This window comes from Triturus cristatus, chromosome 11 (genome assembly GCF_964204655.1).
Source record: "Triturus cristatus chromosome 11, aTriCri1.1, whole genome shotgun sequence".
Taxonomy (NCBI): Eukaryota; Metazoa; Chordata; class Amphibia; order Caudata; family Salamandridae; genus Triturus; species Triturus cristatus.
Genome location: NC_140594.1, coordinates 867,508,800 through 867,535,704, shown reverse-complemented (window position 1 = coordinate 867,535,704; position 26,905 = coordinate 867,508,800). Strand labels below are relative to the sequence as shown.

Below are 26,905 nucleotides of genomic sequence, written 5' to 3'. Positions count from 1 at the left end.
GGAGGGGGAGGGAGGGAGAGGATTGGATGGATGGATGGATGGATGGATGGATGGATGGATGGATGGATGGATGGATGGATGGAGAGGGAGGGATGGATGGATGGATGGAGGGAGGGGGATGGATGGAGGGGGGGGGATGGATGGATGGATGGATGGATGGATGGGGAAGAGGGGGGATGGATGGAGGAGAGGGGGATGGATGGATGGATGGATGGATGGGGAGAGGGGATGGATGGATGGGGAGAGGGGGATGGATGGATGGATGGATGGAGATGGATGGATGGATGGATGGATGGATGGAGGGAGATGGATGGATGGAGGGAGGAGATGGATGGATGGAGGGAGAGGGATGGATGGAGGGAGGGAGAGGATTGGATGGATGGATGGATGGGGAGGGAGGGATGGAGGGAGAGAGAGGATTGGATAGATGGATGGAGGGGGAGGGATGGATGGAGGGATGGATAGAGGGATGGAGGGGGATGGATGGAGGGATGGGGGATAGATATGGAGGGAGAGGGATATAGGGATGGAGGGAGAGGGATATAGGGATGGAGGGAGAGGGATATAGGGATGGAGGGAGAGGGATATCGAGATGGAGGGATAGGGATGGATAGATAGGGATGGATAGAGAGGGATAGGGAGGGGGATGGAGAGAGGGAGGGATAGGGATGGAGGGAGAGAGGGAGGGATAGGGATGGAGGGAGAGAGGGATAGGGATGGAGGGAGAGAGGGAGAGGGATAGGGAGGGAGAGGGATAGGTAGGGAGGTTGGGGGATATAGGGATATGGAGGGAGGGGGATAGGGAGGGAGAGAGGGATGGAGGGGGAGGGAGGGAGAGGATTGGATGGATGGATGGATGGATGGATGGATGGAGGGAGAGGGATGGATGGAGGGAGGGAGGGAGGGAGGGGGATGGATGGATGAATGGATGGATGGGGAGAGGGGGATGGATGGGGATGGATGGATGGATGGATGGATGGATGGATGGGGATGGATGGATGGATGGATGGAGGGAGGGAGGGAGATGGATGGATGGAGGGAGGGATGGATGGATGGAGGGAGAGGGATGGATGGATGGAGGGAGGGAGAGGATTGGATGGATGGATGGGGAGGGAGGGATGGAGGGAGAGGATTGGATAGATGGATGAGGGGGAGGGATGGATGGATGGATGGAGGGATGGATAGAGGGGGATGGATAGAGGGGGATGGATGGGGAGAGGGATGGATGGAGGGATGGGGAGAGGGATGGAGGGATAGGGATGGAGGGAGAGGGATAGGGATGGGGGGAGAGGGATAGGGAGGGATCGGGATGGAGGGATAGCAATATGAAGGGATATAGGGATGGAGGGATGGGGTTGGAGAGAGAGGGATAGGGATGGGGAGATGGGGAGATGGGGATGGGGATAGGGAGGGAGAGGGATGGGGATGGGAGAGAGGGAGGGAGAGGGATGGAGGGAGAGAGAGCTCGATCTCGATCGATATATCTCCTCGGATTGCTTGTTGGGTATCCCTTTCTACACAGCTCCACCTCTTTGCTTCTGCGAGGTCTGGTCCTATATCCTCGTTTTTCGGGAAGCAGTTGGGTGCCATCGTTCTCCACGGCTGTGTTTTTTCTTACAGCGTTTATGCTGCACTTCGATGTTCCTGCATCTTCAGCAATAAGGTTTCCTAGGGTTCCGCTCCCTGAGGTGGGCCTCCGCTCCTGGATGCTCTAGGGTCTTATCTGTCCCGTTCATGTACTGCACAGTCCCTCTCTTCTATGGGGGTGCATTTCCCCTCCGGGTCGGAGGTGGTGGTCTGGAGATCTGATGTTGTTCTCAACAGCTATGTGTGTTGTTCTCAGTTCCTATAGGCACCTTTGGTGCCTCGGATGCCACACTCTTTGGATGTGTCTTTTGACTTTGGGTGTTAACCTCATCTGTGTCTGGTGTGCCTGCGGGACAGCTCCTCTTATGAAGGTAGTCCCAGGTGCTGCGCCTTGCGCTTCGATCTCCCCTTGGCCTTCACACTGCCTTGCTGGACAATCCCGTACTCATCATAGCTACTCCACCTTGTTGTCGCTGTAACTGTCTGCTATGTGTGTGTTCTCGTTGTGGCCCGCCACGGTGTGGTTCAGCGTGGTACTGTCAGCCCCCGTCGCATTCTGGTGACTAACTGTGCACCTGGTGTCTTATATTCCTGCCTGTGCTTCTGAGGCGCTACTCTGTTCCTGCCTCTTGCCCTTAACTTCCTGTATGCTGCCTGTCCGGCCTCCCTTGCATGGGCTCAGCTGGTAGGCTCTGGGTATGTCTCGCCATGTTGTCCTCTTGCTTTGTTGGTGTCAATTTACTGTGCCATTGAGCTCTGGTAGTGCTTAGTGCATTATGCAGCTCTGGGAGTAGTTCTCCTTCCTCCCTTCTTTATCTACTATCTCTTCCGTTCTGGGATATGGCATAGTGCCATATCTGAAAGAGACACATTAGTGATAGATTCCTTACCTAAGAATATCCCCAGGCGTCAGACTAGATCTGGAAAGTTTCGCTTAGCAGTACCTCTGCGCATCAGTAGGTGACGTTGTGCGGCTCCGCGTCCGTCACTGGCGTCGTAAGTGCCGAGATGACGCCACGGAGAGTACTTAGGCGCCACCCATGCGCGCTGACGTCAGTTTTCTTTTTCCGCGCCAGAAAGCGCTGATCCGGATTGAGCACGTACCTTAGTCACTTTTTGACTACTATTTTGAGACTCTTTGTCTCCTCTCTTTTCTCTGGTGCACGTAGGGATGCCCGGCTTGAAGTCCTTTGTGGCCTGTCGCCAGAATATGTCGGTGGCGGAACCCCCACGATGTTTGCCTCTACTGCCTGGAGTCCGCCCACGACTCACGGGATTGTCGAGCCATGGCCCCCAAGGCCTTGCGGGAGTGGCGTAGGAAGTTGCTGGAGGTCCGGCATTCGTCACGCCGCCGCTCCGGGTCCAGGGCGAGTGGTCCCGGAGCCGTTGGTCTTCTGGCTCCAAGTTTTCGCCTTCGGATTCCGGTAAGCGATGCCATAAAAAGAAGCCGAAGAAGCGTGTTCGCTCTCTGACATCCCCTTGTCGCTCCGCGCAGGCAGACGCGGGGGACAGGGGCTTTGCCCCGACGGCTCCCCTGGAGCCTGGGAGTCCCGCGGCCTACCCGCCATACCCAGGTCCATCGGACTGCCTTTTTAGGCCTCGGGCTCCCGCCGGCGCGCCTTCGGGCCCCGCGGTCCTGTGTCCAGATCCTGTTGGCCTGGCGGCTCCGCCACAGGATCCAGCGGCTCCGGCGCCACACTGGGTGCTGTTTATTCCTCCCTTGCCCCAGTTCCAGGACCATTTTGTCCCGGCCTGGGATCCGCATTGGGAGACGGCGCCATTCCCGACGCTGTTCGTCCCTTCGCTGGCTCAGGCTTTGCCGCCATGACTGGCTCCCTCTTCGCCAGAGGCGGACGAAGACTGGGAAGGGTCCGAGGACCCTCTTGCTCGGCAATGTGACCCTGAGCAGGATTGGGTGGACGACTTGGAGGAGGCCGGCGACCTCGATGTTTTCTCTAACCCGTGGTTCGCCTCTCCCCCCTCCTCCCCCCAACGATGGAGGATGGTGCCTCCTACACGATGGTCCTCCGTCGGGCGGCTGAGGGCCTCAATCTTGACCTCCTCACCTAGGTGCTCCAGACGGCATCTACTTCGTCGGAGCCGTTGCTTCCCTTCAATGATGCCGTTACCGATGTCCTCTTGGGCACTTGGTTGAGGCCGGCCACGGGGGCCCCGGTGGATAAAAACATCGCCAGGTGCCACCGACCAGCACTCGGTGACCCTGCGTTTTTGACTACTCACCCTACGCCTGAGAGCCAGGTCATTCAGGCCTCGACGTCGGAGTGCTTTTCCTACAGCCCTGCCAAATAAGGACTCTAAACGGCTGGACCAGTTTGGGAAGCGGTTGTTCTCTTCAGCTTAGGGCTGCTGTCGGTGAACACCGCCTGCATGTTGGGCCACTACTCTCACGTGGTGTGGGATGCCGTTGCCTCAGTGTCCTGAGGAGGTGCAGGCTGTCCTTTCTCAGGCAATTGCTGGAGGTAAGGATGCGGCTAAGTTCGCCATTCGGTGTGGGTTGGACACCGCCGACTCATTGGGTAGGGCGATTTCTACAACTGTGGTGTTGCGACGTCCCGCCTGGTTGCATTCGACTGGGTTCTCGCTCATTGTCCAAAGCTCGCTCATGGACATGCCCTTTGATGGCACCCGCCTGTTTGGTGACGAGGCTGACTGTGCCCTGGAGCGCTTTAAGGATTCATGGGGTACAGCCAAGTCCTTGGGCCTTTCTACTAAGGGCTCGGCCTCTCCTGGTTTTCGTTCCTTTCGTGGCCAAGGTAGAGGCAGTCGGGCACGCCCATACCCTAAGCCTGCGCAGAACTAGCCCCAGTGCGGCCGGGTTGTGGTTTCCGCAGGGGGGGGTCGGAAAATCAGCGTGCGGGTCGGTCCACCTCTACCCTGATTCTTCCGCCTCCAAACATTCCTAATCTGAGCTTCGGGGAGCACCCCACACCAGTGGGTGGCAGGATCCGCCACCACCTCCCTCACTGGTGCGAGATTACATCAGACAAATGGGTGCTGCAGATAATCTGCCACCGTTACTCCCTTCCCTTTCAGTCCTCCCCTCCTGCCATGCCACCTCAGTGCCAACACATTTCGGGGGATCACTTGGCTCTTCTCCGCCAGGAAGTCACGGCCCTCTTGGCCAAGGGGGCCATCGAGTGCATTCCTGGACCGGAAGTAGGCAGTGGTTGTTATTCCCACTACTTTCTGGTCCCCAAGAAGCACAAAGGGAGTCTGCGTCCTATTTTGGACCTCCGGGATGTCAATCGCTTCCTCCGGAAGGAGAAGTTTAAAATGCTGACTCTGGCTCCGGTCCTGGCTGCCCTCGACCCGGGAGACTGGATGGTAGTGTTGAACTTGCAGCACGCATATTGTCACATCCCGACCTGCCAGCCCACCGGCGTTACCTACGGTTCACGGTAGGCCCGGATCATTTTCAGTTTGCTGTGCTCCCCTTCGGCCTTACCAGCGCCCCGCGGGTGTTTACGAAAGTGATGGCAGTGGTCGCAGCTCATCTGCGCAGGTCAGGGGTGTCAGTCTTCCCCTACCGCGACGACTGGTTGTTGAAGGCGGGCTCGCCCCAGGCAGTCGTCAACCACCTCCAGACTACGGCCGACCTCCTTCATTTGCTGGTTTTCTCCATCAATGTGCTGAAGTCGCACCTGAGTCCCTCTCAGAAGCTCCCCTTCATCGGAGCGGTTCTGGATTCAACGCTGTTTCGGGTTTATCCTCCCGAGCAGCGAGTACGGGATATTCAGGCTATGATTCCGATCTTTCATCCTCTGTCCCGGGTTTCAGTCAGGGGGACCCTCCGGCTTCTTGGCCTGATGGCCTCCTGCATCCTGCTGGTGACACATGCCAGATAGCATATGCGGGCTCTGCAGTGGGACCTGAAGCTCCAGTGGGTGCAACATCAGGGCAACCTGTCCGATCATGTCCAGATCTCGGAGGGCACTGCACGACAATTGCAGTGGTGGCTCACGAATCGTGATTGGGTCAGTGGCAGATCCCTCTCCCTTCCCCAACCGGAACTCACATTGGTGACGGATGCGTCCCTCCTGGAATGGGGAGACCACGATCAGAGGACTCTGGTCTCCGGCGGAGTCCCGGCTCCATATCAACCTTTTGGAGCTTCGGGCGATCTGACTTGCACTGAAGTTCCTTCCTTCTGTTCAGGGACGTGTGGTGCAGGTGTTCACGGACAACATCACCGCCATGTGGTATTGCAACAAACAGGGCTGGGTGGGGTCCTGGACCCTATTTCAGGAGGCTCTGAGCCTCTGGACATGGCCAGAACATCAAGGCATCACCTTGGTGGTTCAACACCTGGCAGGATCTCTGAACGCCAGGGCGGACAAACTCAGCCGTTGGTGTTTGATGGATCACAAATGGCGTCTGAACTCGGACGTGGTGCAAGGTCTCTTTCAGCAGTGGGGAGAGCCTTGGTTAGATCTATTCGCCACTGAAGAGAACTCGCAATGTCATCAGTTCTGCGTGTTGGAATTTCCAAGGCGGCACTCGCTTGGCGATGCTTTTCGTCGCGAGTGGAGTTGAGGTCTGTTGTACGCCTATACCACTTCTGCCCAGAATGCTGAAGATCAGGCGCGACCGGGCCCAAGTCATCTTTGTGGCTCCGAATTGGGCATGAAGATACTGGTATCCCGAGCTACTCAGCATGGCGATCGATCCCCTGATCAGACTGCCTCTTTGGGAGGATCTTATGTTGCAGCAGCAGGGGACGGTCCTCCACCCGAACCTGTCCAGCCTCCACCTCCATGCGTGGAGATTGAGCGGCGACAGTTGACTGCTTTCGATCTTCCTCCGGAAGTCTGTGATCTCATCTTGGCAGCCAGGCGTCCCTACACGAAAACGTTATACGCCTGTCAGTGGAACAAATTTGTGGCATGGTGCACAGCGAAGGCTGTGGATCCCCTTTCTGCTCCTCTTTCGGAAGTTCTTCTTTTCCTGCTTTCCTTGGCCCGGCAGAGCTCTGCTCTGGGCACTATTAAAGGTTATCTTTCTGCCATCTCCGCCTTTCTCCCACTTCCTGATCAGCCTTCTCTTTTTAAGTCTCCGGTTGTTAACCGTTTCCTTAAAGGCATTACGCACACGTTTCCTCCCGTGCCGTTCATAATGCCTCAATGGGACTTAAACCTTGTCTTGACATATCTGATGTGCGCTCCCTTCGGGCCCCTTCATAACTGTCCTTTGTGTCTTCTCACTCTCAAGACGGCTTTCCTGGTAGCTATCGCCTCTGCTAGAAGAGGGAGTGAGCTCCAGGCTCTTTCTTCCAAATCTCCTTTCATTTCGGTTCATCCGGACAAGGTGGCTTTAAGGACCCGTCCATCTTTCTTGCCAAAGGTTTTCACGCCCTTCCACATTGGGCAGACCATCACTTTGCCCACCTTCTTTCCGCCGCCGCATCCTTCAAGGGAGGAGGAGAGGCTCCATCTCTGGACCCGCAACATGCCCTTGCGTTCTATCTGCATCGTACCCAGCGGTTCCGGGTAGATGACCAGCTTTTTGTTGGGTACGTGGCCACCAAAAAAGGTTGGGCTGTGCACAAACGGACCATCTCTCGGTGGGTCGTTCTGTGCATCAAAGCATGTTACTCCTTGGCTAAGAAGGAGCCTCCTGTGGGGCTGCATGCCCATTCTACCAGGGCAACTGCAGCCACTACTGCCTTGGGACGCGGCGTTCCCTTGCAGGGCATTTGTCAGGCAGCTACGTGGGCCTCGTTGCACACCTTTACCAAGCATTACTGCCTTGACAGTCAAGTCCGGAGAGACTGCTTCTTTGGACGTTCTGTTCTCCGTGACTTTCTGGTGTAATTTGTTCTTAGACCCACCACCAGGGTTGGTATTGCTGGGGTATCTATTCTAAGGTAAGGAATCTATCAGTTCGAGGCATGTGGGCTGCTGAATTCATATCTGTGCATAGATCGCCGCTTAGTGTTGGGTCCGGATGATTGCACATTGTTGTCCTGGAAGAGTCTTCGAAGTATCACGAGATAGGTGGCTCCTCCCCTGGACTACAGTGCGCATGGGCATCCCCTCCATCCTTAGATTGTTTTTTTCCGCCATTGGGTTCGGATGTCCTAATCTTAGCTCTTTGAGTATTCAGGCCTTTACATTCGTCGGTATTGTTTTCGTTCGGCGCCAAGTATATTTGTCGAGGGCGTTCTCGAGTAGATCATCAACGATGGAACCAAAGACATCGAATAGCCCCTTTAAGCGTTGCCCTCTTTGCAACGCTAAGTATGCTCGCTTCGACGTGCACCCGGTGTGCAACAAGTGCCTCTCTCCAAACCACGACGAAGCCACCTGTATGGCGTGTTCCAGGTTTCGATCGAAGAAGACCCTTGGCATTCGTCGAGCAGCTCGGCTCGAGGCGCAGAAAGCGACGCCGAACCCAGACAACATCTTCGGGACAGAAGGTGAGGAGGTCGTGGACCTTGAAGTTCGGGGGGAGCTCTCGGATCCGGCTTCGGAGCGAGAATCCGACTATGATGCCGAAGACGAGCATATAGTAGACGAACAGGAAGATGGTGTCGTCGAAGAGGTAGGAGACGACGAGGAGGCCCTTGGGGCCGCGGAAGATGGCTCAGAAGATGAGCTAGGCCCACATGTCAGTACAGGGCCCAGAGAGGCACTCGATAAGGCTCAGGTCGAGGGATCGCCACAAGGCCTTACCCAAGATCATTCCTCTCGTTCTACAGCCCCGCATAAAGGCCCGGCTACGAACTACCCCAAAAGAGCCATCTGTATCGAAAGCGCCATCATTCGATCATACGAAATCGAAACTGAAGGCACAGGCATCTACCTCGAAAGTGAAAGTCTCTCATCGGCAACAAGGCCTCGAAGCCCTCGGAGCCGAACAAACAAAAGAAGGCCGTCGACGCACAGAGACTTCATGGGGACGTCGAGCCGAAGGCGGCGCCAACAACCAAGGTCAAGGTTGCCGACCCGAAAAAATCGGCGCCTAGGATCGTCGACACAAAAATACAGAACGCCTCGCGACGGCCGACCCATCCCGGTCCTCGTGTCGAGAACACGGCGTCTGGTTCGGGGTTAGATGCCACGTCCCAAAGGGTATCGACGGAACGTGTCGACTCAACAACACCGTCTCCCTTCCTAAAGAAGAAGGTGTCGGAGTCGTTACTCCGCATCCACGACACGGCTTCCATGCTCGGCGCAAAAGCACCCCCGCAGCCGAAGACGGTCAGCACAGTTCACATCGCGTCGACGCACATAAAATTCGGACTACCACCGGCGGTACGACCGAATATGTTCGCAAAGAAGGGTCTCGAGCCGCAAAAAGGGGTCGACCCGAAGAAACCTGTCGAAGCACCAACAGGAATGCCAATGGGACAGAGAGCTGTCGAAGTACCTCAGGAAGATGAGGAGCCAAGGCAGTTTATCGATGCGGAGACTGGTAGACTGTCAATATATAAAAGGAAGATGCTGCCAGAGAAATCAATGGAGCCATAAAAAATTCCATTGAAGAAGAAGAGGACCAAGTCACCAGTTCTAGTAGAACATGTTCACTATTATGACCAGGAGCCTCAGTCATTCTCACCCACACAATTTGATGTGGATGCAGGGGATGCTGGTGAAGTTGAGGACACTTATCCTGTGGACACTGACCCTGAAGATCAAAACCAACCTTGGGTGGACGATATTGGTACAGGGGACCCGCGTACTGCTCCAGACACACAGGCATATGTGGTAAAATCATCTCCTACTGAGGATACTGCTGCTTTCAATGCCTTGATTGAGAGAGCAGCTAAAAATCATGATGTACAGCTCCACACTGATCCTATTGAGGATGATTTTCTGATGGATACCTTCTCTATCTCAGAAAGATCTATTAAGACTCTGCCCATGCTGAAGGGGGTACTAAAACCGGCTAATGACATTTTTAAGGAGACCACAAGGGCCGAGAGTACTAAATCCTAGGATTGACAAAAAATATAGGCCAGCTCCTGTGGACCCTGTGAGAAGTTGGCCTGATGTATGATGTCACTAGTTCTAGTGTACACCTTATATCATTCCAAATACCCTTATGGTGATTGGTTGTAAAGTCAACCTTATAGACCAGCTATCCTAGTGGTAGCATGGACAAGAGCAGTCTTAGGCTAAACTCTGAATGGCATGTGAAGCCAGCTGTGATACCATATATAATCCCTTGAATACCAAATGAAAGGACACCACAACAGATATATATATATATAAAAAATAAAGTGTATTTATTCTAGTCAAACCCTCAGCACTCTTTATGAGATTAGAGGTAAGTGCAACACAGTCTTATTTAAGCATACATTAAGTCACACAGGTAAGTAATACAGTTAGGCCCTAGGGGCCACGCAAACCATATACTAAGTAAGTGGTATAAGGACCACTGTCACGGAAATAGAATAGGCCTAGGCCTAGGGAATCGCTGGGGCTACACTACACTAGCGTTAGTTAGGAAGTGGGAGGCCCACGGGATTCGTGTGCAGAGTGGAAACACTCACGCGTAATGCGTAAAAGTCAATAGCAATAGTACAGTTTAGAAAACGGTAGATTTAGGACACTTCCGGAGTAGCTAGGAAGTTGAGACTGGAAAACTAGACACTAGGATAGTCACTATCCTGATGAGCACCGGAGTACCCAAGTTACCTAGCCCACAGGCTGCGGGTGCATAGGGGTGAAGATGTGTCGGTTTTCGTCGTCGACTCCTATGGATGCCTGAAGAAAGATGCTGACAGGCAGTCAGTGAAGAGTGTCCGGTGGATCCCAAGGCTGGGATCAAGAAGAGAGGAAACCTGCAAGCAGAAGGGACAGAGTGAAGGTCACTAGCCAGTGACCACGTGGAACCAGGAAGGAACCAGGCGATGTCGTGAAGATTGCAGGTGAAGGTGAAGCTTGTCGCTGCAGCCAGGAGGACCAGGAAGCGTCGAGGACGACCAGGACCAGGAGGCGAGCTGTCCCACGAAGGCTCTTGCTGTCGGCGGCGTCGAAGTTGGACTAGGACTCACCAAGCCTTGGCACGCGGAACCCACGAAGAACGGAGGACTTGCTTCTGGTGCAGACCAGGAAGGTCTGGGGTGCTTCTTCTTTGCAGAGAAGCGGGAGCCAGTCTGGAGGAGCCAAACCAGCGCAGAAGATTTCAGGGAGCGTCGTCACAAAGGCCACCAGCCAGCGGGCAAGCAACCGGACGGACACGGCAAGCAGGAAAATGCAGAAGGGCCCCACGCAGGACTCGTGGAGTGTGGGGGGCTGATCTTCGGTGCAGATGGTGCTTGGGGTTGGGGCTTCTCAATTCCCGGTGCACAACTTCGAGGGTGCCTCAGAAGCTGCGCTTGAAGTTACTAGCCACTTTTCCCAGGTAGCCGGTCCCACGTCGCTCGTCGCCTCCACGGATCTCAGCTTTGCTGTGGATGTGGATCAGGGTCGGAGAAGTCTGGAAGTCAAGGCTCTGGTCGGGCTCTGCAGTCGGTTCCTCGTAGAACGTGGGCAAAGCAAAGGGTAGTCTCTTGATGGTGCCTGTTTGCACAGGGTAGCCACTCCTTGGCTACAAGGGAGATTCTTCAGTCTTCTTCTTTCGTCGAATGTCGAAGGTCCAGAGTTTCTGTTCAAGTTTGCAGGTTCAGGATAATCTAATCTCTTGAGGCCCAACTCCCACTCTTATACTAATCTGGGGGGCTGGGATACCTGCTAGGTCACGCCTTATGGGTGGGACCTGGGAGGGGGGTGGTTACACCTCCTTCCCTTTGTCCAGTTTCGCGCCAGGACTGGGGCTGGAGTGCCCCAGCACCGGTTTGAACTGGACTGTGCATGGGACACCTTGTGTGCCCCAGGCATGTCTCATTCCTTTCAGCCCTCCCTGCCCCAATACACTAAAGTCTGTCTGGGGAGGTGCTAGCACCTCCCCAAGCAGGAAACCTATTGTCCAAGCCTCCCTTGCCAGGATCACTCCCAGCAGCAGGGGGTCAGACTCGTGTCTGTGGCAGCAGCATCCATTTTGTGATGCTGAGGCTTTGGTTAGAGTTAAACAGCAAAGTAGGATTTTAACATGTCTCTCCCTGTAGAAGGGAGGAATAATATCCTCATCACCAGAAATGGTATGGGGGTATTATTCCAAAGTGTTAGACACCTTACACGACATGTTTTGATAAAGCCAAACCATAGTTACCATAACCGTTTAAGATTATAAGGCACGTTAAGAGTATATGGTAGGCTATATCATAGAACAGCTATAAGGACATGGTTCCGAAAGCTGCAGACAGGCTCAGCTCATGCTAGAGCACCATCTCACATGTTACCAAGCACTCTGCCTCCAGGATTGTTAAGGCCTGCCATAGGAGTGGCTGATAGGTACACATGTGTCTATATATAAGGTAGATATAGATATACTATATCTAAGCAAGGGGTGATTACACGACCTTGCCCCAGCTGAGTGATCAGCCAGTTGTGTCTGATTGGAAGGCCAGACCAGGGGTGGCATAATACATGCTGCAGCCCCTGGGAGGCCTAGGGTACACCTATGCCCTGGGTACCTAGGGTACACTGTACAGGGTCCAATAAGGTGATCCTTACCAATTGGGAATGTACCTAGGGTACATGGAGTCCATTTTAAAGAGAGAGCAGACAGCCTGAGACCCTGAATGGCAGGATCTCAGGCCAACTAAGTCGAAAAACCACTAGACACTAGGCAAAAAGTTGGGGGTAACCATAGTCAGATATCCACCTTCCTACAGGCCCTACCTACATAAGAGGCCAGTTGCCTTTTGACTCGGTGGTGGTGTCCAATGCTCGGAAGAGAGCCAATTCACAGACAACGGGTGATGCTCCTCCCCCTGACAAGGAGTCTAAGGTCTTGGAGACTTCAGGGAAAAGAGTTGCTGCACAGGCAGCTAACATCTGGAGAATTGCCAACACTCAGGCACTTCTGGCTCGATACGACAGGGCGCATTATGATACCCTAGAGACACTGCTACAGCACCTCCCAGATCAGTTCAAGGAAGGAGCAGAGTCGCTTATTACAGAAGGGAAGCTCAAAAGCAACGCTTCCATTAAGTGCGCTCTTGACGTAGCGGACACTGCAGCTAGGGCTATTAACACCAGCGTCATGTTAAAAAGGCATGCTTGGTTGAGAATCTCAGGATTCAAACCAGAGATACAAACAACAATACTCAATCAACCTGTCAACCCTGACTCCCTTTTTGGCCCCGAAGTTGAAACCACCCTAGAAAAGATCAAAAAAGATACAGAGACTGCAAAGTCTATGGGGGCTCTGCAATCACAGCAGTTTAGGAGTGGGTCCTTTCGTCGCTCTACCAACAGAGGACCATCTAGAGGCCAGAACTCCCAACAGTCGCATTACACTAAATAAGGTACACAGACCACCTATAATAAGAATAAAAGAGGTGGATACCGTGGAAACAACGTCAAGGGCAGAGGCCGAGGAAACAACAGCTCCAGGTCCTCCGCCACCAACAAACAGTGACGCCTTGTCACTGCCCCCCGACCATGTAACACCTGTCGGGGGGAGACTCCAGGAGTTCCTGCCGGTCTGGAAGTCCATCACTACAGACAGGTGGGTGAGAGACATTGTCCAGTACGGTTATTGTCTGGAGCTCACATCCACTCCACCAAACATACCACCAAGTCACCGTCCTATGTCCGCAGAGCACTTGCACTTATCCCACCAGGAAGTTCTCAGTATGCTCCAAAAAGGAGCCATAGAACTCGTGCCAGCAGAAGAACAGGGATCAGGAGTGTACTCACTGTATTTTCTGATCCCCAAAAAGGGCGGGTCTCTCAGACCCATTCTGGATTTAAGACCTCTAAACCGTTACATTCTGTCAGAGCATTTTCACATGCTCACCTTGCAACAGGTGCTGCCGTTGCTCAAACAGGGAGACTTTCTCGCGACACTAGATCTCAAAGATGCGTATTTCCATATACCCATACACCCATCACACAGGAAATATCTCAGGTTCACTGTTCTCAACCAACATTACCAGTTCAAAGTCCTCCCTTTCGGAGTAACAACGGCATCCAGAGTGTTCACCAAGTGCCTGGCAACAGTGGCGGCGCACTTAAGGAGACAGCACATACATGTCGATCCTTATCTGGACGACTGGCTTATCCAGGGAAGGTCGGCCCAGCAGTGTGCCAACCACGTAACCCACACCATTCACCTTCTTCACAGCCTTGGCTTCTCCCTGAATTATCCAAAGTACCACCTTCAACCCACCCACGTACAGCAGTACCTAGGCGCGACCATAGTCACTCTGGCAGCCAAGGCACAGCCCAATTCAGTAAGTATCAACAGCATGCAGTTGCTCATAAAAAAGTTCAAACCTCAACACTCCCTACCGGCACGAGTGTTTATGCAGTTGATAGGCATGATGGCCTCCTGCATGTTCATAGTCCCGCACGCGAGGTTACATATGCGCCCGCTTCAGGAGTGCTTGGCACGTCAGTGGAATCAGGCTCACGGACAATTGAAGGACCTAGTGTTGGTGAGCGGTCGGGCATACAACTCTCTGCATTGGTGGAATCCACAAAACCTTTGCAAGGGCCGACCGTTCCAAGAGCCTCTCCCACAAATCATACTGACGGCGGACGCGTCTCTCCAGGGATGGGGAGCTCGTGTACTCAATTACACAGTGCAGGGACTATGGACGACACAGCAAAGGAGGATGCACATCAACCTTCTGGAACTCATGGCAATCTTCCTTGCAATGAAGGCATTCAAAGTCCACTTGTGCAACAAAGTCGTGTTGATCCGGACGGACAACATGACCGCCATGTATTACATACAAAAGCAGGGAGGGACACACTCCCCACAGTTGTCTCATCTGGCTCAGAGCATGTGGAAGTGGGCCATTCATCATAAAGGACAGTATCAGATACGGTCTATTTACAATCCAAGAAGTAAAGGATAGAGCAACACTCTGAGAAACAACCCCTCAAAGCGAAGCGTGGACCCTCCGCAGAGGCTGCGTAACATAGGAAGAATATCCAGACAGACTGTTATTACAACGTAGAACTGTGTCGGCCAAACAAGGGCTGAGCACAGGAAGAACAATCTTCTGCGAGAAGGCATTACAAGAATGGCACTTCCCCTATACTAATGGAAAGCTGAAGCCCAGCAGATCCCAAAAGGACAACTGAACAGGAGACAAGATCCCCAAGTAGAAAGAGGAGGAGGGAGGGAAAGCAACAGGAGAAGATCCCACACTGGAAGGACCAGGGTGGAGGAATGCAGAGAAAAGGAAGAAGAATCTCCCCGTGAAGGTGAAGCAAAAAGCACCGCTCTTCAGGAAGAGAAGCCACCTGGAGGAAGGTGGCTGCATATTGTAAATCATAAAAGAGTTGCTCCAAATTGAACACCTTGAATGAAGACCAGTGCCAACTGAAAGGAGGCAAAGCGGAGAAACCCACCTGGCAAGGTCCTCGCAGAACGGGGAGGATGGGTGGGCTTTAAGGAATCTGCGGCTAGACAACGTCTCTACCAGATACATTGTTACAGAAGGTAAGTTACTCGTACATCTGATAGAGACATCTAGCCGCAGATTCCTTAACTTAGAATAGATACCACGGCCATACCCCAGGGGGGTATGTTATGCACCATCCGATTTCTTTGCCTTACTGATTTTTTCTCCTTTGTACACTGTTCCCATACTTTCACAGTTTTGTTGGTGGCTCCGCGTTGTGCCGCGGAAAAGTTTCTCAGAAGAAAACTGACGCCAGCGCGCCGGGAGGGACTTGTATGACCTCGCTGACGTCATGTCTGTGGACGACTTTGGGGCGGGCTCATGGGGCGCCTTCCCCTGGCGTGCAGAGGTGTTGCTGCAAAATTTTTCTGGATCCAGTCTGACGCCTGGGGATAATTCTAAGTTAAGGAATCTGCAGCTAGATGTCTATCAGATACATCGTTACCGAAGGTAAGTAACTCGTACATTTGCCTGTATCCCCCCAATCTTCAAGTTTGAGGGGACTGTGATGTGTTCTTCATCTCGCCTCCCCCACCTGAGGAGTGGGGGTTGGCAAAGGTGGGCACACCTTTCTTCCTAGCTTGGTTTTCCCATTGATTCTACCGCCTAAATGGGGGCCGTAACCGGTGGGAGCTAGCTGCTGGTAGCAGTAAAAGGCAGGGACAGCTACCAAAGGCAGCAGGCCTTTGAATCTTCCCCTTTCATGGGCCCAGCGTATCCTGGGGGAGGAGGCATGACACCTCTTCCCACGATGGGCTTCGTTTCTAGACCCAGAGAACGAAGACTCTCTACCCAGGGGTCCCGACACCTCTCTGGTGGTGGCAAATGGCAGAGAGCCATTCAGGAACCACACCAGGGCTGATCAATGTTTCAGGGGCATCTCCAAAATGCCCTTTGGGTGCATTTTACATTAAATCCAACACTGGCATCAGTTTGCTACCAAACTTCCCAGTTTTCAGTAAATCCTTTATGGCGCTGTGGAGTTTGTTCAGCTCCTAGACCATATACTGTTTATGGCTTTACTTCACTTACAATGTCTAAGAATGGGCTTAGACACTGTAGGGGTACAGGGATCATGCCACTGTACCCTCACCTTAGGGGTAGTGCACCCTGCTAGAGGGGTGACTTACCTAGGCCTCAGGCAGTGGAAATTAGGCATGACGCGCAGTGCTATGTCGACTCTTCACTTTTCTCTGCACCAAAACATGCAACCTGCAATAGCAGTGTGGGTGTTAAGGTGTAGGGCCTCTAAGGGTTGCACAATAGGTGATTTACCGCCTTGAGGCCTTCCCTGGTCACAATGCTCTTGGTACCAATAGTACCTTTTACAAGGGCCTTACCTGTGGCCAGAGATGTGCCAATTGTGGGTACTAAGGTACAGTCTTGGGAAAGAACACAGGCCCTGCGAACCTGATTGACAGGGATATAGGGCACATCAAGTCAAGTTGCATCAGATGTCAGGCAAGAAATGGGGGGGTGCTATGCAAAAGGGGCTCTTTGCTCCAGTCCTATTTTCAGAAAAGATTTTTCTGTTAGACGTGCCACAAGAAACTCATCAGCCTCCTAACTACACATTTGCAGATGTTGGTTGGGCATTGAGCAAGCTGTTCTGGGGGGAGCCCATCTAATGGCTTGATCCCTTCCTTGCTTTTGTGGTGCATGAAAGTGTTCGAACAGCTGATGGCTTGGGCGCTGATGACACCTTTGTGGGCCATACGTGCCTCTGTGAGTATGCCAGCATTGCTCCATTCCTGAAATCATTCTTTGATGCCGTATGTGGCCTCGCAAGTAGAGTGGTGATTTAAATGTGTTGAGTTCAATGTCCCAGCATAATTCTAGATGTGTAAATTTTGTGACTACAACGCTACTGTTATTTTGTATAATTACCCAGACTACATTCTGATTGTGACTTTCATTCCATAGGAAGAACTGTACTTGCAGCGTGTAGCTGAACTCGATGAAATTACTAATGAAAGGGACAACTTCAGAAGAGCATACGAGGATCTTCGGAAACAAAGACTTAATGAATTTATGGCTGGTTTTAATGTCATAACAAATAAACTGAAGGAGAATTACCAAATGTTGACTTTAGGAGGTGACGCTGAACTCGAACTTGTAGACAGCCTGGACCCATTCTCTGAAGGAATCATGTTCAGGTTTGTAGTCCTGTATAATTGATCAGCTCTTTCGATTAATACTGTGAATTTTTGTCACTGAGGTAGCTCACTGCAGGCATTTATAAAAGCAACTGTATGCACGGCTCAAGCATGAGGGTTGTCTGAAGAAACCTGGTTGGCCTATTTTGGTAAAACATTAAACCGGTTAAGTGCTTTTAGGTGGAACACACTCTATTAAGTGGCAAATTGTAACGTTTTGTATTTTTGGGGTACCTATGGAAGTGTTAGGATGTCATTATTTCTGGCATCAGTTAACACTTGGAGTGCAGTAAAGCATGCCACATCAATGAAATACCCCTTATTGCGCAAAGTGACATGTTTAAAAACTTTTAAAACACACACATATCAAGACTCGTGTCCAGTTTAATATCAGCCAGGATAGTCTTCCAACTTACAATATTTTTTCTTCGTTTTTCTTCCAGGCTGACACTACAGGGACTGTCCTCCCCTGTAAACCTTTTGATTCCTTAAGAATAGCTAAGCCATGTAGGTAGACCAAATCTTTGTGTGTATGTTGTATGTTTTTTAAGTTTACTTCCATGAGTCTTGTGTTTTTACGACTTTTTAGACATCTATCACTTTGCACAATGAGGGGTATTTCACTGATGTGGCATGCTTTCCTGCACTCTCAGAGGTAAATGGTGTAGGAAGCTGGCTCTGTATATACTATACCAAAATGAAGTATAGTGTGCACAGAGTCCAGTGGAACCCCAAATGTAGGCAGAGGTAAAAGTAGATAGCACCTTACTCTCTATTTCTGATTATGTGGGCGAGCAGTAAGGCTTTATCAAAGGGTAGTGTCAAGCAATTTCTTAGACACAATCAGCAAATGATGTCACATAACTCATAGACTGAACTCAGACCAATTTGTTTATATCAAACATATTTAGTTATTTCATGTTCGAGGCATATGAGCTGTAGATCATATGCGTTCGCATAGATCACCATCTGGTGTTGGGTTCGGATGTTTGCCCTTTGTTTTTCTTCGGGAAAGTTTTTGTAGTCACAGGGTGGGTGACTACCCCTTACGGTGATAGTGATCATGGGCATCGACTCCATCCCCAGATTTTTTTTTCCCCCGCCATCGGGTTTGGATGTGTATTGCTGCGGCTCTATCGTTTTCGAACCGTTTCAACGTGCAATCCTTACCACTCGACGGTATTGTTTTCGATCGCGATTTCCCTTTCGAGCCGCATCATAAAATCCAACAACTTCGATCGGGAACTTCGACGCGGGCCGTGAGGCCTACCCGCGCCAATCACGCCAGCAGTCCATGGAATGGACTCTATTTAAAAAATGCCCCGGGTGTGGTGCTTTGTTCCCACACATGGACCTGCGCAAGGTCTGGAACCTCTGCCTATCCCTGGAGCACAAAGAAATCAACTGCGAGGTCTCTCGATCATTCGTATCAAAGAAAACATTTCGTGACAGTCCGACTCGACTTCATGAGATGCGACGCAGCACTAGCCCAGTGCCATATCCATGTCTGAAGCAGACGACTCCTGCATGGAAGACGTTAACGTCACTCCGGCTCAACGAACAGTGAGTAATGAGCCCCAAGTGCCCACGAAACAACAAAGACTCCGGTGTCACCCTCTCCCTCCAGCCCAGGTCGACATCGTGAAAACGTTTGATGCCCCACCCTCGGGCCTGGCTATGAAACATAAGGATAAGTCTTCCGGCTCTGGATTGAGCCGGCCCCATTCGGGTTCCGAACCCACATCTTCGGCACCGAAACCTAAGACCAAGCAAGTGTCCATCCATTTGCTGTCGGCACCAAAAACATCTTCAGCACCGAAAGATTCGGACCCGAAGCCACATAAAGCTAAAGCTTTGGAGCCCACACCAACTAAGCCCAAAGCTTCAGAGCCCACACGGCTAAATCCAATGCTTCAGAGCCGAAACCAGCCAAAGACAAACAGTTGGAGCCGAAAACCACTAAAGATAAACCATCAGAGCTGAAACCGGTAAAACTTAAACCTTCGGAGCCAAAACATCCCGCACCGAAGGGCTCGGAGCCCAAAAAACAAACAGCTCCTCTTAAACATTCAGAGTCTAACCCTGGTAAAAAAAAGTCCTCTGAATCAAGACAGAAGGACAGACACCCCATCCAAAGAACTTCCACCACAAGACCCTTTGGAACCAAGACAATTATTTATTGACCCTAAAACTGGACACTTTCAAGTAACACTTCCTGAAAAACGGAAGCTGGATCTTCCAGCAGACTACCATATACCCAAGACAAGCAGTGGCATAGCCAATAGGTCTCGCCTTTGGGGCTTTATGCGTGTTTAGACAGAGCTATTGGCTTTAACATTTTTAATGTGTTGTAGAGCATTGTGAATGTTGTGCAGCATGTTGAAAATGTATGAGTTATAATAAAAAAGATGTTATAACTATTTCTCTCACCTCGTATCTAACAGAAAAAACATTATATACAACAAGTATTGTACTAAAAACGAAAATGTATTTAAAAAAAATGTGTAATAGTTTATTTGTTTATGCAATGCTGTCAATTTTCCTTGCTTGTTGTAATAAATTTTTGTTAGTTTTTATTGTTAGGTGTGGGATATAAATAACGGGAGGGTGGATGTTGTGAAACAGTATTTTAATTAGATAGGAGTAGTGGAGAGTTAATAGATGTCCAATGTTTATGCCAAACTGAAGGGGTGTGGAGTAATGCTGAGGTGGTTGAGGTTATGCACAGGTGATCTGGAATGATATTGAGGTGATGCTGAAGTGGTGGTGTGCTGGTTCTTAGGTGATGCTTATGTGATGCTGAATGGTACTGAGTGATGCCGAGGTGGTGCTGAGTGATGTTGTGGTGATGAGTTATGCCAATGTTGTTTAGCTGAACTGGTGCTTATGTGGTGCCAAGTGAAGTTGTTTTTGTTCTGTGTTGAGGTGTTGCTGTATTGATGCTGCGTTGGTTCTGAATTGCTGCTGCTGTGGGGCTGTGCAGGTGCTGAGCTGGTGTTGCACTGGTGGTTGTGCACTGATGTGGAGGTGATGCTGTGCTAATGCTGAGATGGGGCTGTGTTGATAATGAGGTGTTGCTGCAGTGCATCTGAGGTAGTGCTGTGCTGATGGTGACTTGTTGCTGCACTGCTGGTGGTGGTGCACTGATGGTGTTACTGTGTTGATGCTAATATGTGGTGATAAGGTGATGCTGTGGTGCTGCGGTGTGATGCTGCGGAGTGAGGTGGTACTGAGTGATACTAGGTTGGTGCTGTGTTTGTGTTTAAGTGGTGCTAAGTAATGTAAGTCTGGTGCTGAGGTGATGCTGCACTGGTGTTGATGTGGTGCTGTGCTAATTCTAGTGTACAACCTGTATCAGTCCAAACAACCCTCATGGTGATTGGTTGTAAAGTCAACCTTATAGACCAGCTATCCTAGTGGTAGCATGGACAAGAGCAGTCTTAGGCTAAACTCTGTATGGCATGTGAAGCCAGCTGTTAAACCATTTGTAATCCCTTGAATACCAAATGAAAGGACACCACAACAGATGTATATAAAAATAGAATGTATTTATTCTAGTCAAAATACCCTCAGCACTCTTTATGAGATTCGAGGTAAGTACAACACAGTCTTATTTAAGCATACATAAAGTCACACAGGTAAGTAATACAGTTAGGCCCTAGGGGCCACGCAAACCATATACTAAGTAAGTGGTATAAGGACCACTGTCACGAACATAGGATAGGCCTAGGCCTAGGGAATCGCTGGGGCTACACTATACTACCAAAGGTTAGGAAGTGGGAGGCCCACGGGATTCAGGTGCAGAGTGGAAACACTCACGCGTAATGTGTAAAAGTCGATAGAAATAGTAGTAATTAGAAATTAAGAGTTTTAGGACACTTCTGGAGTAACTAGGAGGTCGAGACTTGGAAACTAGACCCTAGGATAGTCGATACCCTTGTGAGCACCGGAGTACTCAAGTTACCTAGCCCACGGGCTGTGGGTGCATAGGTGTGAACTTGCGTCGGATTTCGTCGTTGACTCCTATGGATGCCTGAAGGAAAGTTGCTGAAAGGCAGTCAGTGAAGAGTGTCCGGTGGATCCCAAGGATGGAATCAAGAAGGAAGGTACCTGCAAGCAGAAGGGACAGAGTCTAGGTCACCAGCCAGGAAGGAACCAGGCGATGTCGTGAAGATGTGAAGCTTGTCGCAGCAGCCACAGGTACCAGGAGGCGTCGAGGATGACCAGGACCAGGAGAAGAGCTGTCCCACGAAGGCTCTTGCTGTCGGCGGCGTCGGTCGAGCTAGGACCCAACAAGCCTTGGCAAGCGGAACCCATGCAGAATGGAGGACTTGCTTCTGGTGCAGACCAGGAAGGTCTGGGATGCTTCTCTTTCACAGAGGAGCGAGTGCCAGTCTGGAGGAGCCGGACCAGCAAGATAAAATCAAAGGTTTGTCATCGCAGAGGTCACTAGCCAACGGGCCAGCAACCGGACAACACGTCGAGCAACTCAGGTGCAGAAGGGCCCCACGCAGAACACGTGAAGTGTGGGGAGCTGATCTTATTTGCAGATGGTGCTCGGGATTGGGGCTTCTCAACTCCCCAAGCACAGCCTCGAGGGAGCCTCAGAAGTCGCGCTCGTCAGTTACTAGCCACTTTTCCCAAGTCGCCGGTCCCACGTCCCTCGTTGCCTCCACGGGTCGCAGCTTGCTGTAGATGTGGATCTGGTTCAGAGGTGTCTGGAAGTCACGGCGCTGGTCAGTCTCTGGATCAGTCGCAAAGCAAGCAGCGGTCACTGGATGGTGCCCGGTTGCCCAGGGTGGTCACTCCTTGGCCACAAGGGAGATTGTTCAGTCTTCTTCCTGAGGTCAAATTTCGAAGGTCCAGAGTTTCTGTTCAAGTTGCAGATTCAGGATAATCTAATTCTGCAGGGCTCAGCTACATACTGATATACTGGGCTAGTGGGCTGGGCTACCTGCAAGGTCCCTCCTATGGGTGGGACCAGGAAGGGGAGTGGTTACACCCCCTTTCCTTTGTCCAGTTTCGCGCTGGGGCTGGAGTGCCCCAGCGTCGGTTTGAACTGGACTATGCATGGGACACCTTTTGTGCCCCAGGCAGTGTCTAGTTTCTTTCATCCCTCCCTGCCCCAATACACTAAGTCCTGTCTGGGGTGGTGCTAGCACCTCCCAAGGCAGGAAACCTATTGTCCAAGCCTCCCTCGCTGGAAGGGCTCCCAGAAGCAGGAGGTCAGACTTGTGTCTGTGGCAGCAGCATCCATTTTGTGATGCTGGGGCTCTGGTTAACTTTAACCGGGTAAGTAGGTCTCAACATGTCTTCTCCCTCTAGAAGGGAGGAATAATATCCTCATGGCCAGAAATGGAATGGGGGTATTATTCCAAAGTGTTAGACACCTTACACGACATGTTTTGATAAAGCCAAACCATAGTTACCATAACCGTTTAAGATTATAAGGTACTTTAAGAGTATATGGTAGGCTATATCATAGAACAGCTATAAGGACATGGTTCCGAAAGCTGCAGACAGGCTCAGCTCATGCTAGAGCACCATCTCACATGTTACCAAGCACTCTGCCTCCAGGGTTAAGGCCTGCCATAGGAGTGATTACACGACCTTGCCCCAGCTGAGTGATCAGCCAGTTGTCATAATGGAAGGCCAGGCCAGAGGTGGCATAATACATGCTGCAGCCCCTGGTAGGCCTAGGGTACACCTATGCCCTGGGTACCTAGGGTACAATATACAGGGGCCAATAAGGTGATCCTTACCAATTGGGTTATGCACCTAAAGTACATAGTGTGAATTTAGAGAGAGAACAGCTGGGCTGCGGGTCTGATTAGCAGGCCCACAGCCACATGTAAGTCGAAAACCAGTGAAGCAAAAGCAAAAAGTGGGGGTGCACATAGAAAGCAGACCCTACTCTCCTACAGTGCTCCATTAGGGATTATTTGCTGCAGAGGTGGTGCTGTGCTGGTTCTGAGTTGGTGCTGTGCAAATTCCGTGGTGGGGTGAGTTGGTGCTGCTATGCTGATGCTGGGCTGGTGCTGTACTGGTGCTTGGTCGGGATGAAGAGGACAATAGCCCAGTAATTCTTTCCCTATCTAGTAACAATAAAGAACAACAAATATGTCTTGATATCCACAACTAATAACTTTTACAGGGAGAGGACACGCCTTGTAAGGAAAGCTGCTAGGTCCAGCACCTTGGTGCTTCTATCAGGGCGCTTTATAATCCGGCGGTGGGGTCTGTCCCTTGGCCGGGGTGGAGGGGACACGCCTTGTAAGAAAAGCTGCAAGGTCCAGTGAGTTCACAAATGCTAACATCGGCGACCAGGGCATCTGTGTGTGAAATTTGTTAAACCGAAAACAAGAGAACCATGTGGGTGTGATGGAGGGGGTACATGCACTGTGCAATGGGGTGAAAGGAAGCAGGCACCACAGCTGTGCCCTGTGCAGGGATGTCAGAGGTAGCATGCACAACAGCTGCGCAGAGATGTGAAAGGAAGCAAGCACCATGGTGATGAAAAACGCGTATGTTAAAAGTTGCGGTCAATTTTTAAGCTGTGTACTGTGCAATGTGGGGAAAGGTAACATACACCACAGCTAAGCAGAGGCATTATTTAGCAGCCTGTGCCAGCAAGCACGCACAAAAAGCAAGTGCTAATAATTAAGTGTTCATGTGCCCACCGGCTCAAATTAAGCACCCAGCAAGGGCCTGTGTTACGCCCCTGGATTGAGCGAGCACCAAAAGCAATGTGGGGAAAGGAAACACGCACCACAGCTGTGCACTATGTAGAGATGTCAAAGGTAGCACGCATCACAGCTCCGCAGAGGCGAGAAAGGAAGCGTGCACCACAAGGATGAAAAAACGCTAATGTTAAAAGGTGCGGTCCATTTTTAAGATAGTACCGAAAAAGAGGCGACTACAGAGGCCAACTACAGAGTACCGCAAATGTCTTGACAATAACATACTAATACAAAGATAACGGTGCAGGAAGAGTGCTGACATAGATAAAATGTGAGTGCTGGAAAAAGAAGCGCGCACTCTTGTGGTGGTGGGGACTGTCCCTTGGCCGGGATGGAGGGGACATGCCTTGTAAGGAGAGCTGCTAGGTCTTGAAATGAAACATCATCCACAACAGATGGCACACTGCGCTCGCTCCCAACAGCTAAACACTGTGGGAATGAGATTTTCAGAAAAGGTGGGACATGCACCCGCCTATGGCCAATTGTGTGCTTTCGTTTTTGAAAGCCACATGCAAAGTCCAATAGCGTGTGTGGAAAATCGAACTCCACACGCATGAGTTTGCGGAAAGTCTGAAGTGATTCCATAAGGCCTTCTCCTAGAGCGTGCATGAGCAGCGCATGCAAGCTACTCTAGGCTCGACTTAAAATAAACACATGGGTACTAATCCCTCTCCCCCATATATACCTCCCTCTCCTCAACCATTTAATCCAAACTCACCACCTTTCTCACCTGAAACACAGGATGACAATGATTGGGGATGACACTGAGGACAACATACCACAGGACACAGACCCCTGGGATAATTATGATAAAGAGCCAGATCATAATAATGACCCTGATCTATATCCCTCCAGACTATCACCACCCGACGACAATATTGGCTTCGCACAGCTTATTAATAGAGCTGCCCAGTACCAGGTGGTGGAACTGCATACTGATCCCCTGGAGGAGGATTTTTTAGCGGAAACATTCGCTCCATCCGAAAAATCCACTAATACTTTGCCCATGCTCAAAGGCATGCTAAAACACGTCAACGAGGTTTTCAAAGACCCTGTTAGGGCTAGAATACTTAGGCCAAGGGTGGATAAAAAATATAAAGCCACTCCTACAGACCCAGTTTATATCAAAGGACAGTTACTGTTAGATTCTCTTGTCTCTAACGCACGCTAGAAAGAGCTAATCCACAAACTACAGGCGACGCCCCTCCTCCTGATAAGGAGTCAAAACTTATAGACGCATCAGGCAAAAGAATCACATTACAATCTGCTAAACATTGGCGTATTGCTAATGCACAAGCTCTGTTAGCGCGCTATGATAGAGCCCACTATGACGAGCTGGAGAAACTAATGCAGCATTTACCAGAACAATACAAATCTAAAGCTTATGACCTCATCCAAGAGAGTAAGCTCATCACAAACACATCTATAAAATGTTCCCTCAGTGCGGCTGATACAGCATCTCGTGCCATTAACACCAGCGTTTTACTACGCTGACACGCCTGGCTTCGAATCTCCGGATTTAAGCAAGAGGTTCAATTATCGATACTTAATCAGCCTTTTGATCAGGAGCATCTTTTTGGGCCAACAGTCAATTCTTCATTAGAAAAAATGAAAAAAGGCACACAGTCTACCAAATCCATGGGGGCCCTGCAACTACCCTCTAATAGGGGCTCCTTTTGTTGATCCTTTTACAGGGGTGGTTCAAAAACAACTGCGGCATAAAACACCTCCTCCTCTTTCAAAAGTCCCAATCAATCTTCCTCCTCCAGAGGATATTTTCGAGGAGGACACAGAGGAAATAATAGGGAAAAAGGCAGAGGTAACTCCACCCACACTTCCCCTGCCACCAAACAGTGACTTTCCTCCACTACCCCCGAACATTTCACTCCTGTCGGGGGACGTCTCTCATAGTTCCTAGCTGTCTGGAATTTCACCACAACAGACAAGTGGGTAAGACAAATTATCCAGTATGGTTACTGCCTGGAACTTAACCTCCACTCCCCCAAATATTCCTCCCAAACATCGTGCAATGTCCTCAGAACATCTCACCCTCCTAAAAAAAGAGGTTCTCTCCCAGTTACAAAAACATGCAAAGAACCAGTTCCCTTGACTTAGGGCATGGGGGTTTACTCTCTATTTTATAATTCCAAAAAAGGACTGTTCTCTCTGGCCAATATTAGACATCAGACAGCGGAACCTATACATCCAGTCAGATCATTTCATCATGGTCACCCTCCAACAGGTGCTCCCATTACTACAGCAAGGCGACTTTCTTTCCACTTTGGATTTAAAGGACGCCTACTTCCACATTCCCATTCACCCCACTCATGGGAAATATCAGGTTTGAGGTGGATGGTCAACACTACCAACTCAAAGTCCTCCCGTTCGGGGTAACCACAGCACCCTGTTTTCACCAAGTGTCTAGCAGTAGTTGCAGCTCACTTAAGAAGACAGCACATTCACGTGTTGCCTTATCTGGACGATTGGCTCATAAAGGCTAACTCACAACACAAATGTGTTCAACACGCCCACAGGACAATTCAGTTGCTTCACCACTTGGGTTTCACTGTAAACCTCACCAAGTCCCACCTCAACCGTCCAACCCTCAAATATATCTAGGAGCTACAATCGACACTTGCAAAGTTCTAGCATATCCCAAACCAGTCAGGATATGCAACATGCAGGCTCTAACATCTCAATTTCAACCTCAACACTCATTACCAGCTCGAGTGTCCTTGCAGTTAATCGGGATGATTGCCTCTTGCATTATAGTTGTCCCTTATGCAAGACTCCAAATGAGTCCTCAACAGGCTTGATTAGCACATCAGTGGAACCAAGCTTAAGGCCTGTTAACAGATCAGGTGTTGATAGACAGCCGCACTCACCGTTCTCTGCAGTGTTGGAACACACAAAATCTTTCCAAAGACCGGCCG

General features: G+C 50.7%; 1 protein-coding gene across 3 annotated transcripts in view; it reads left to right on the top strand.

Annotated features, from left to right (window-relative positions):
- SMC4 (structural maintenance of chromosomes 4) overlaps positions 1-26,905 on the top strand; it is a 910,253-nt gene that overhangs the window by 787,466 nt on the left and 95,882 nt on the right. For 2 of the 3 annotated variants that reach the window (XM_085634717.1, XM_085634718.1), the window contains exon 22: positions 17,000-17,232. In XM_085634717.1, the coding sequence (XP_085490843.1) occupies positions 17,000-17,232 (233 nt within the window). The remainder of the gene's footprint in view (positions 1-16,999; positions 17,233-26,905) is intronic. The other variant, XM_085634719.1, reaches the window with a different exon arrangement.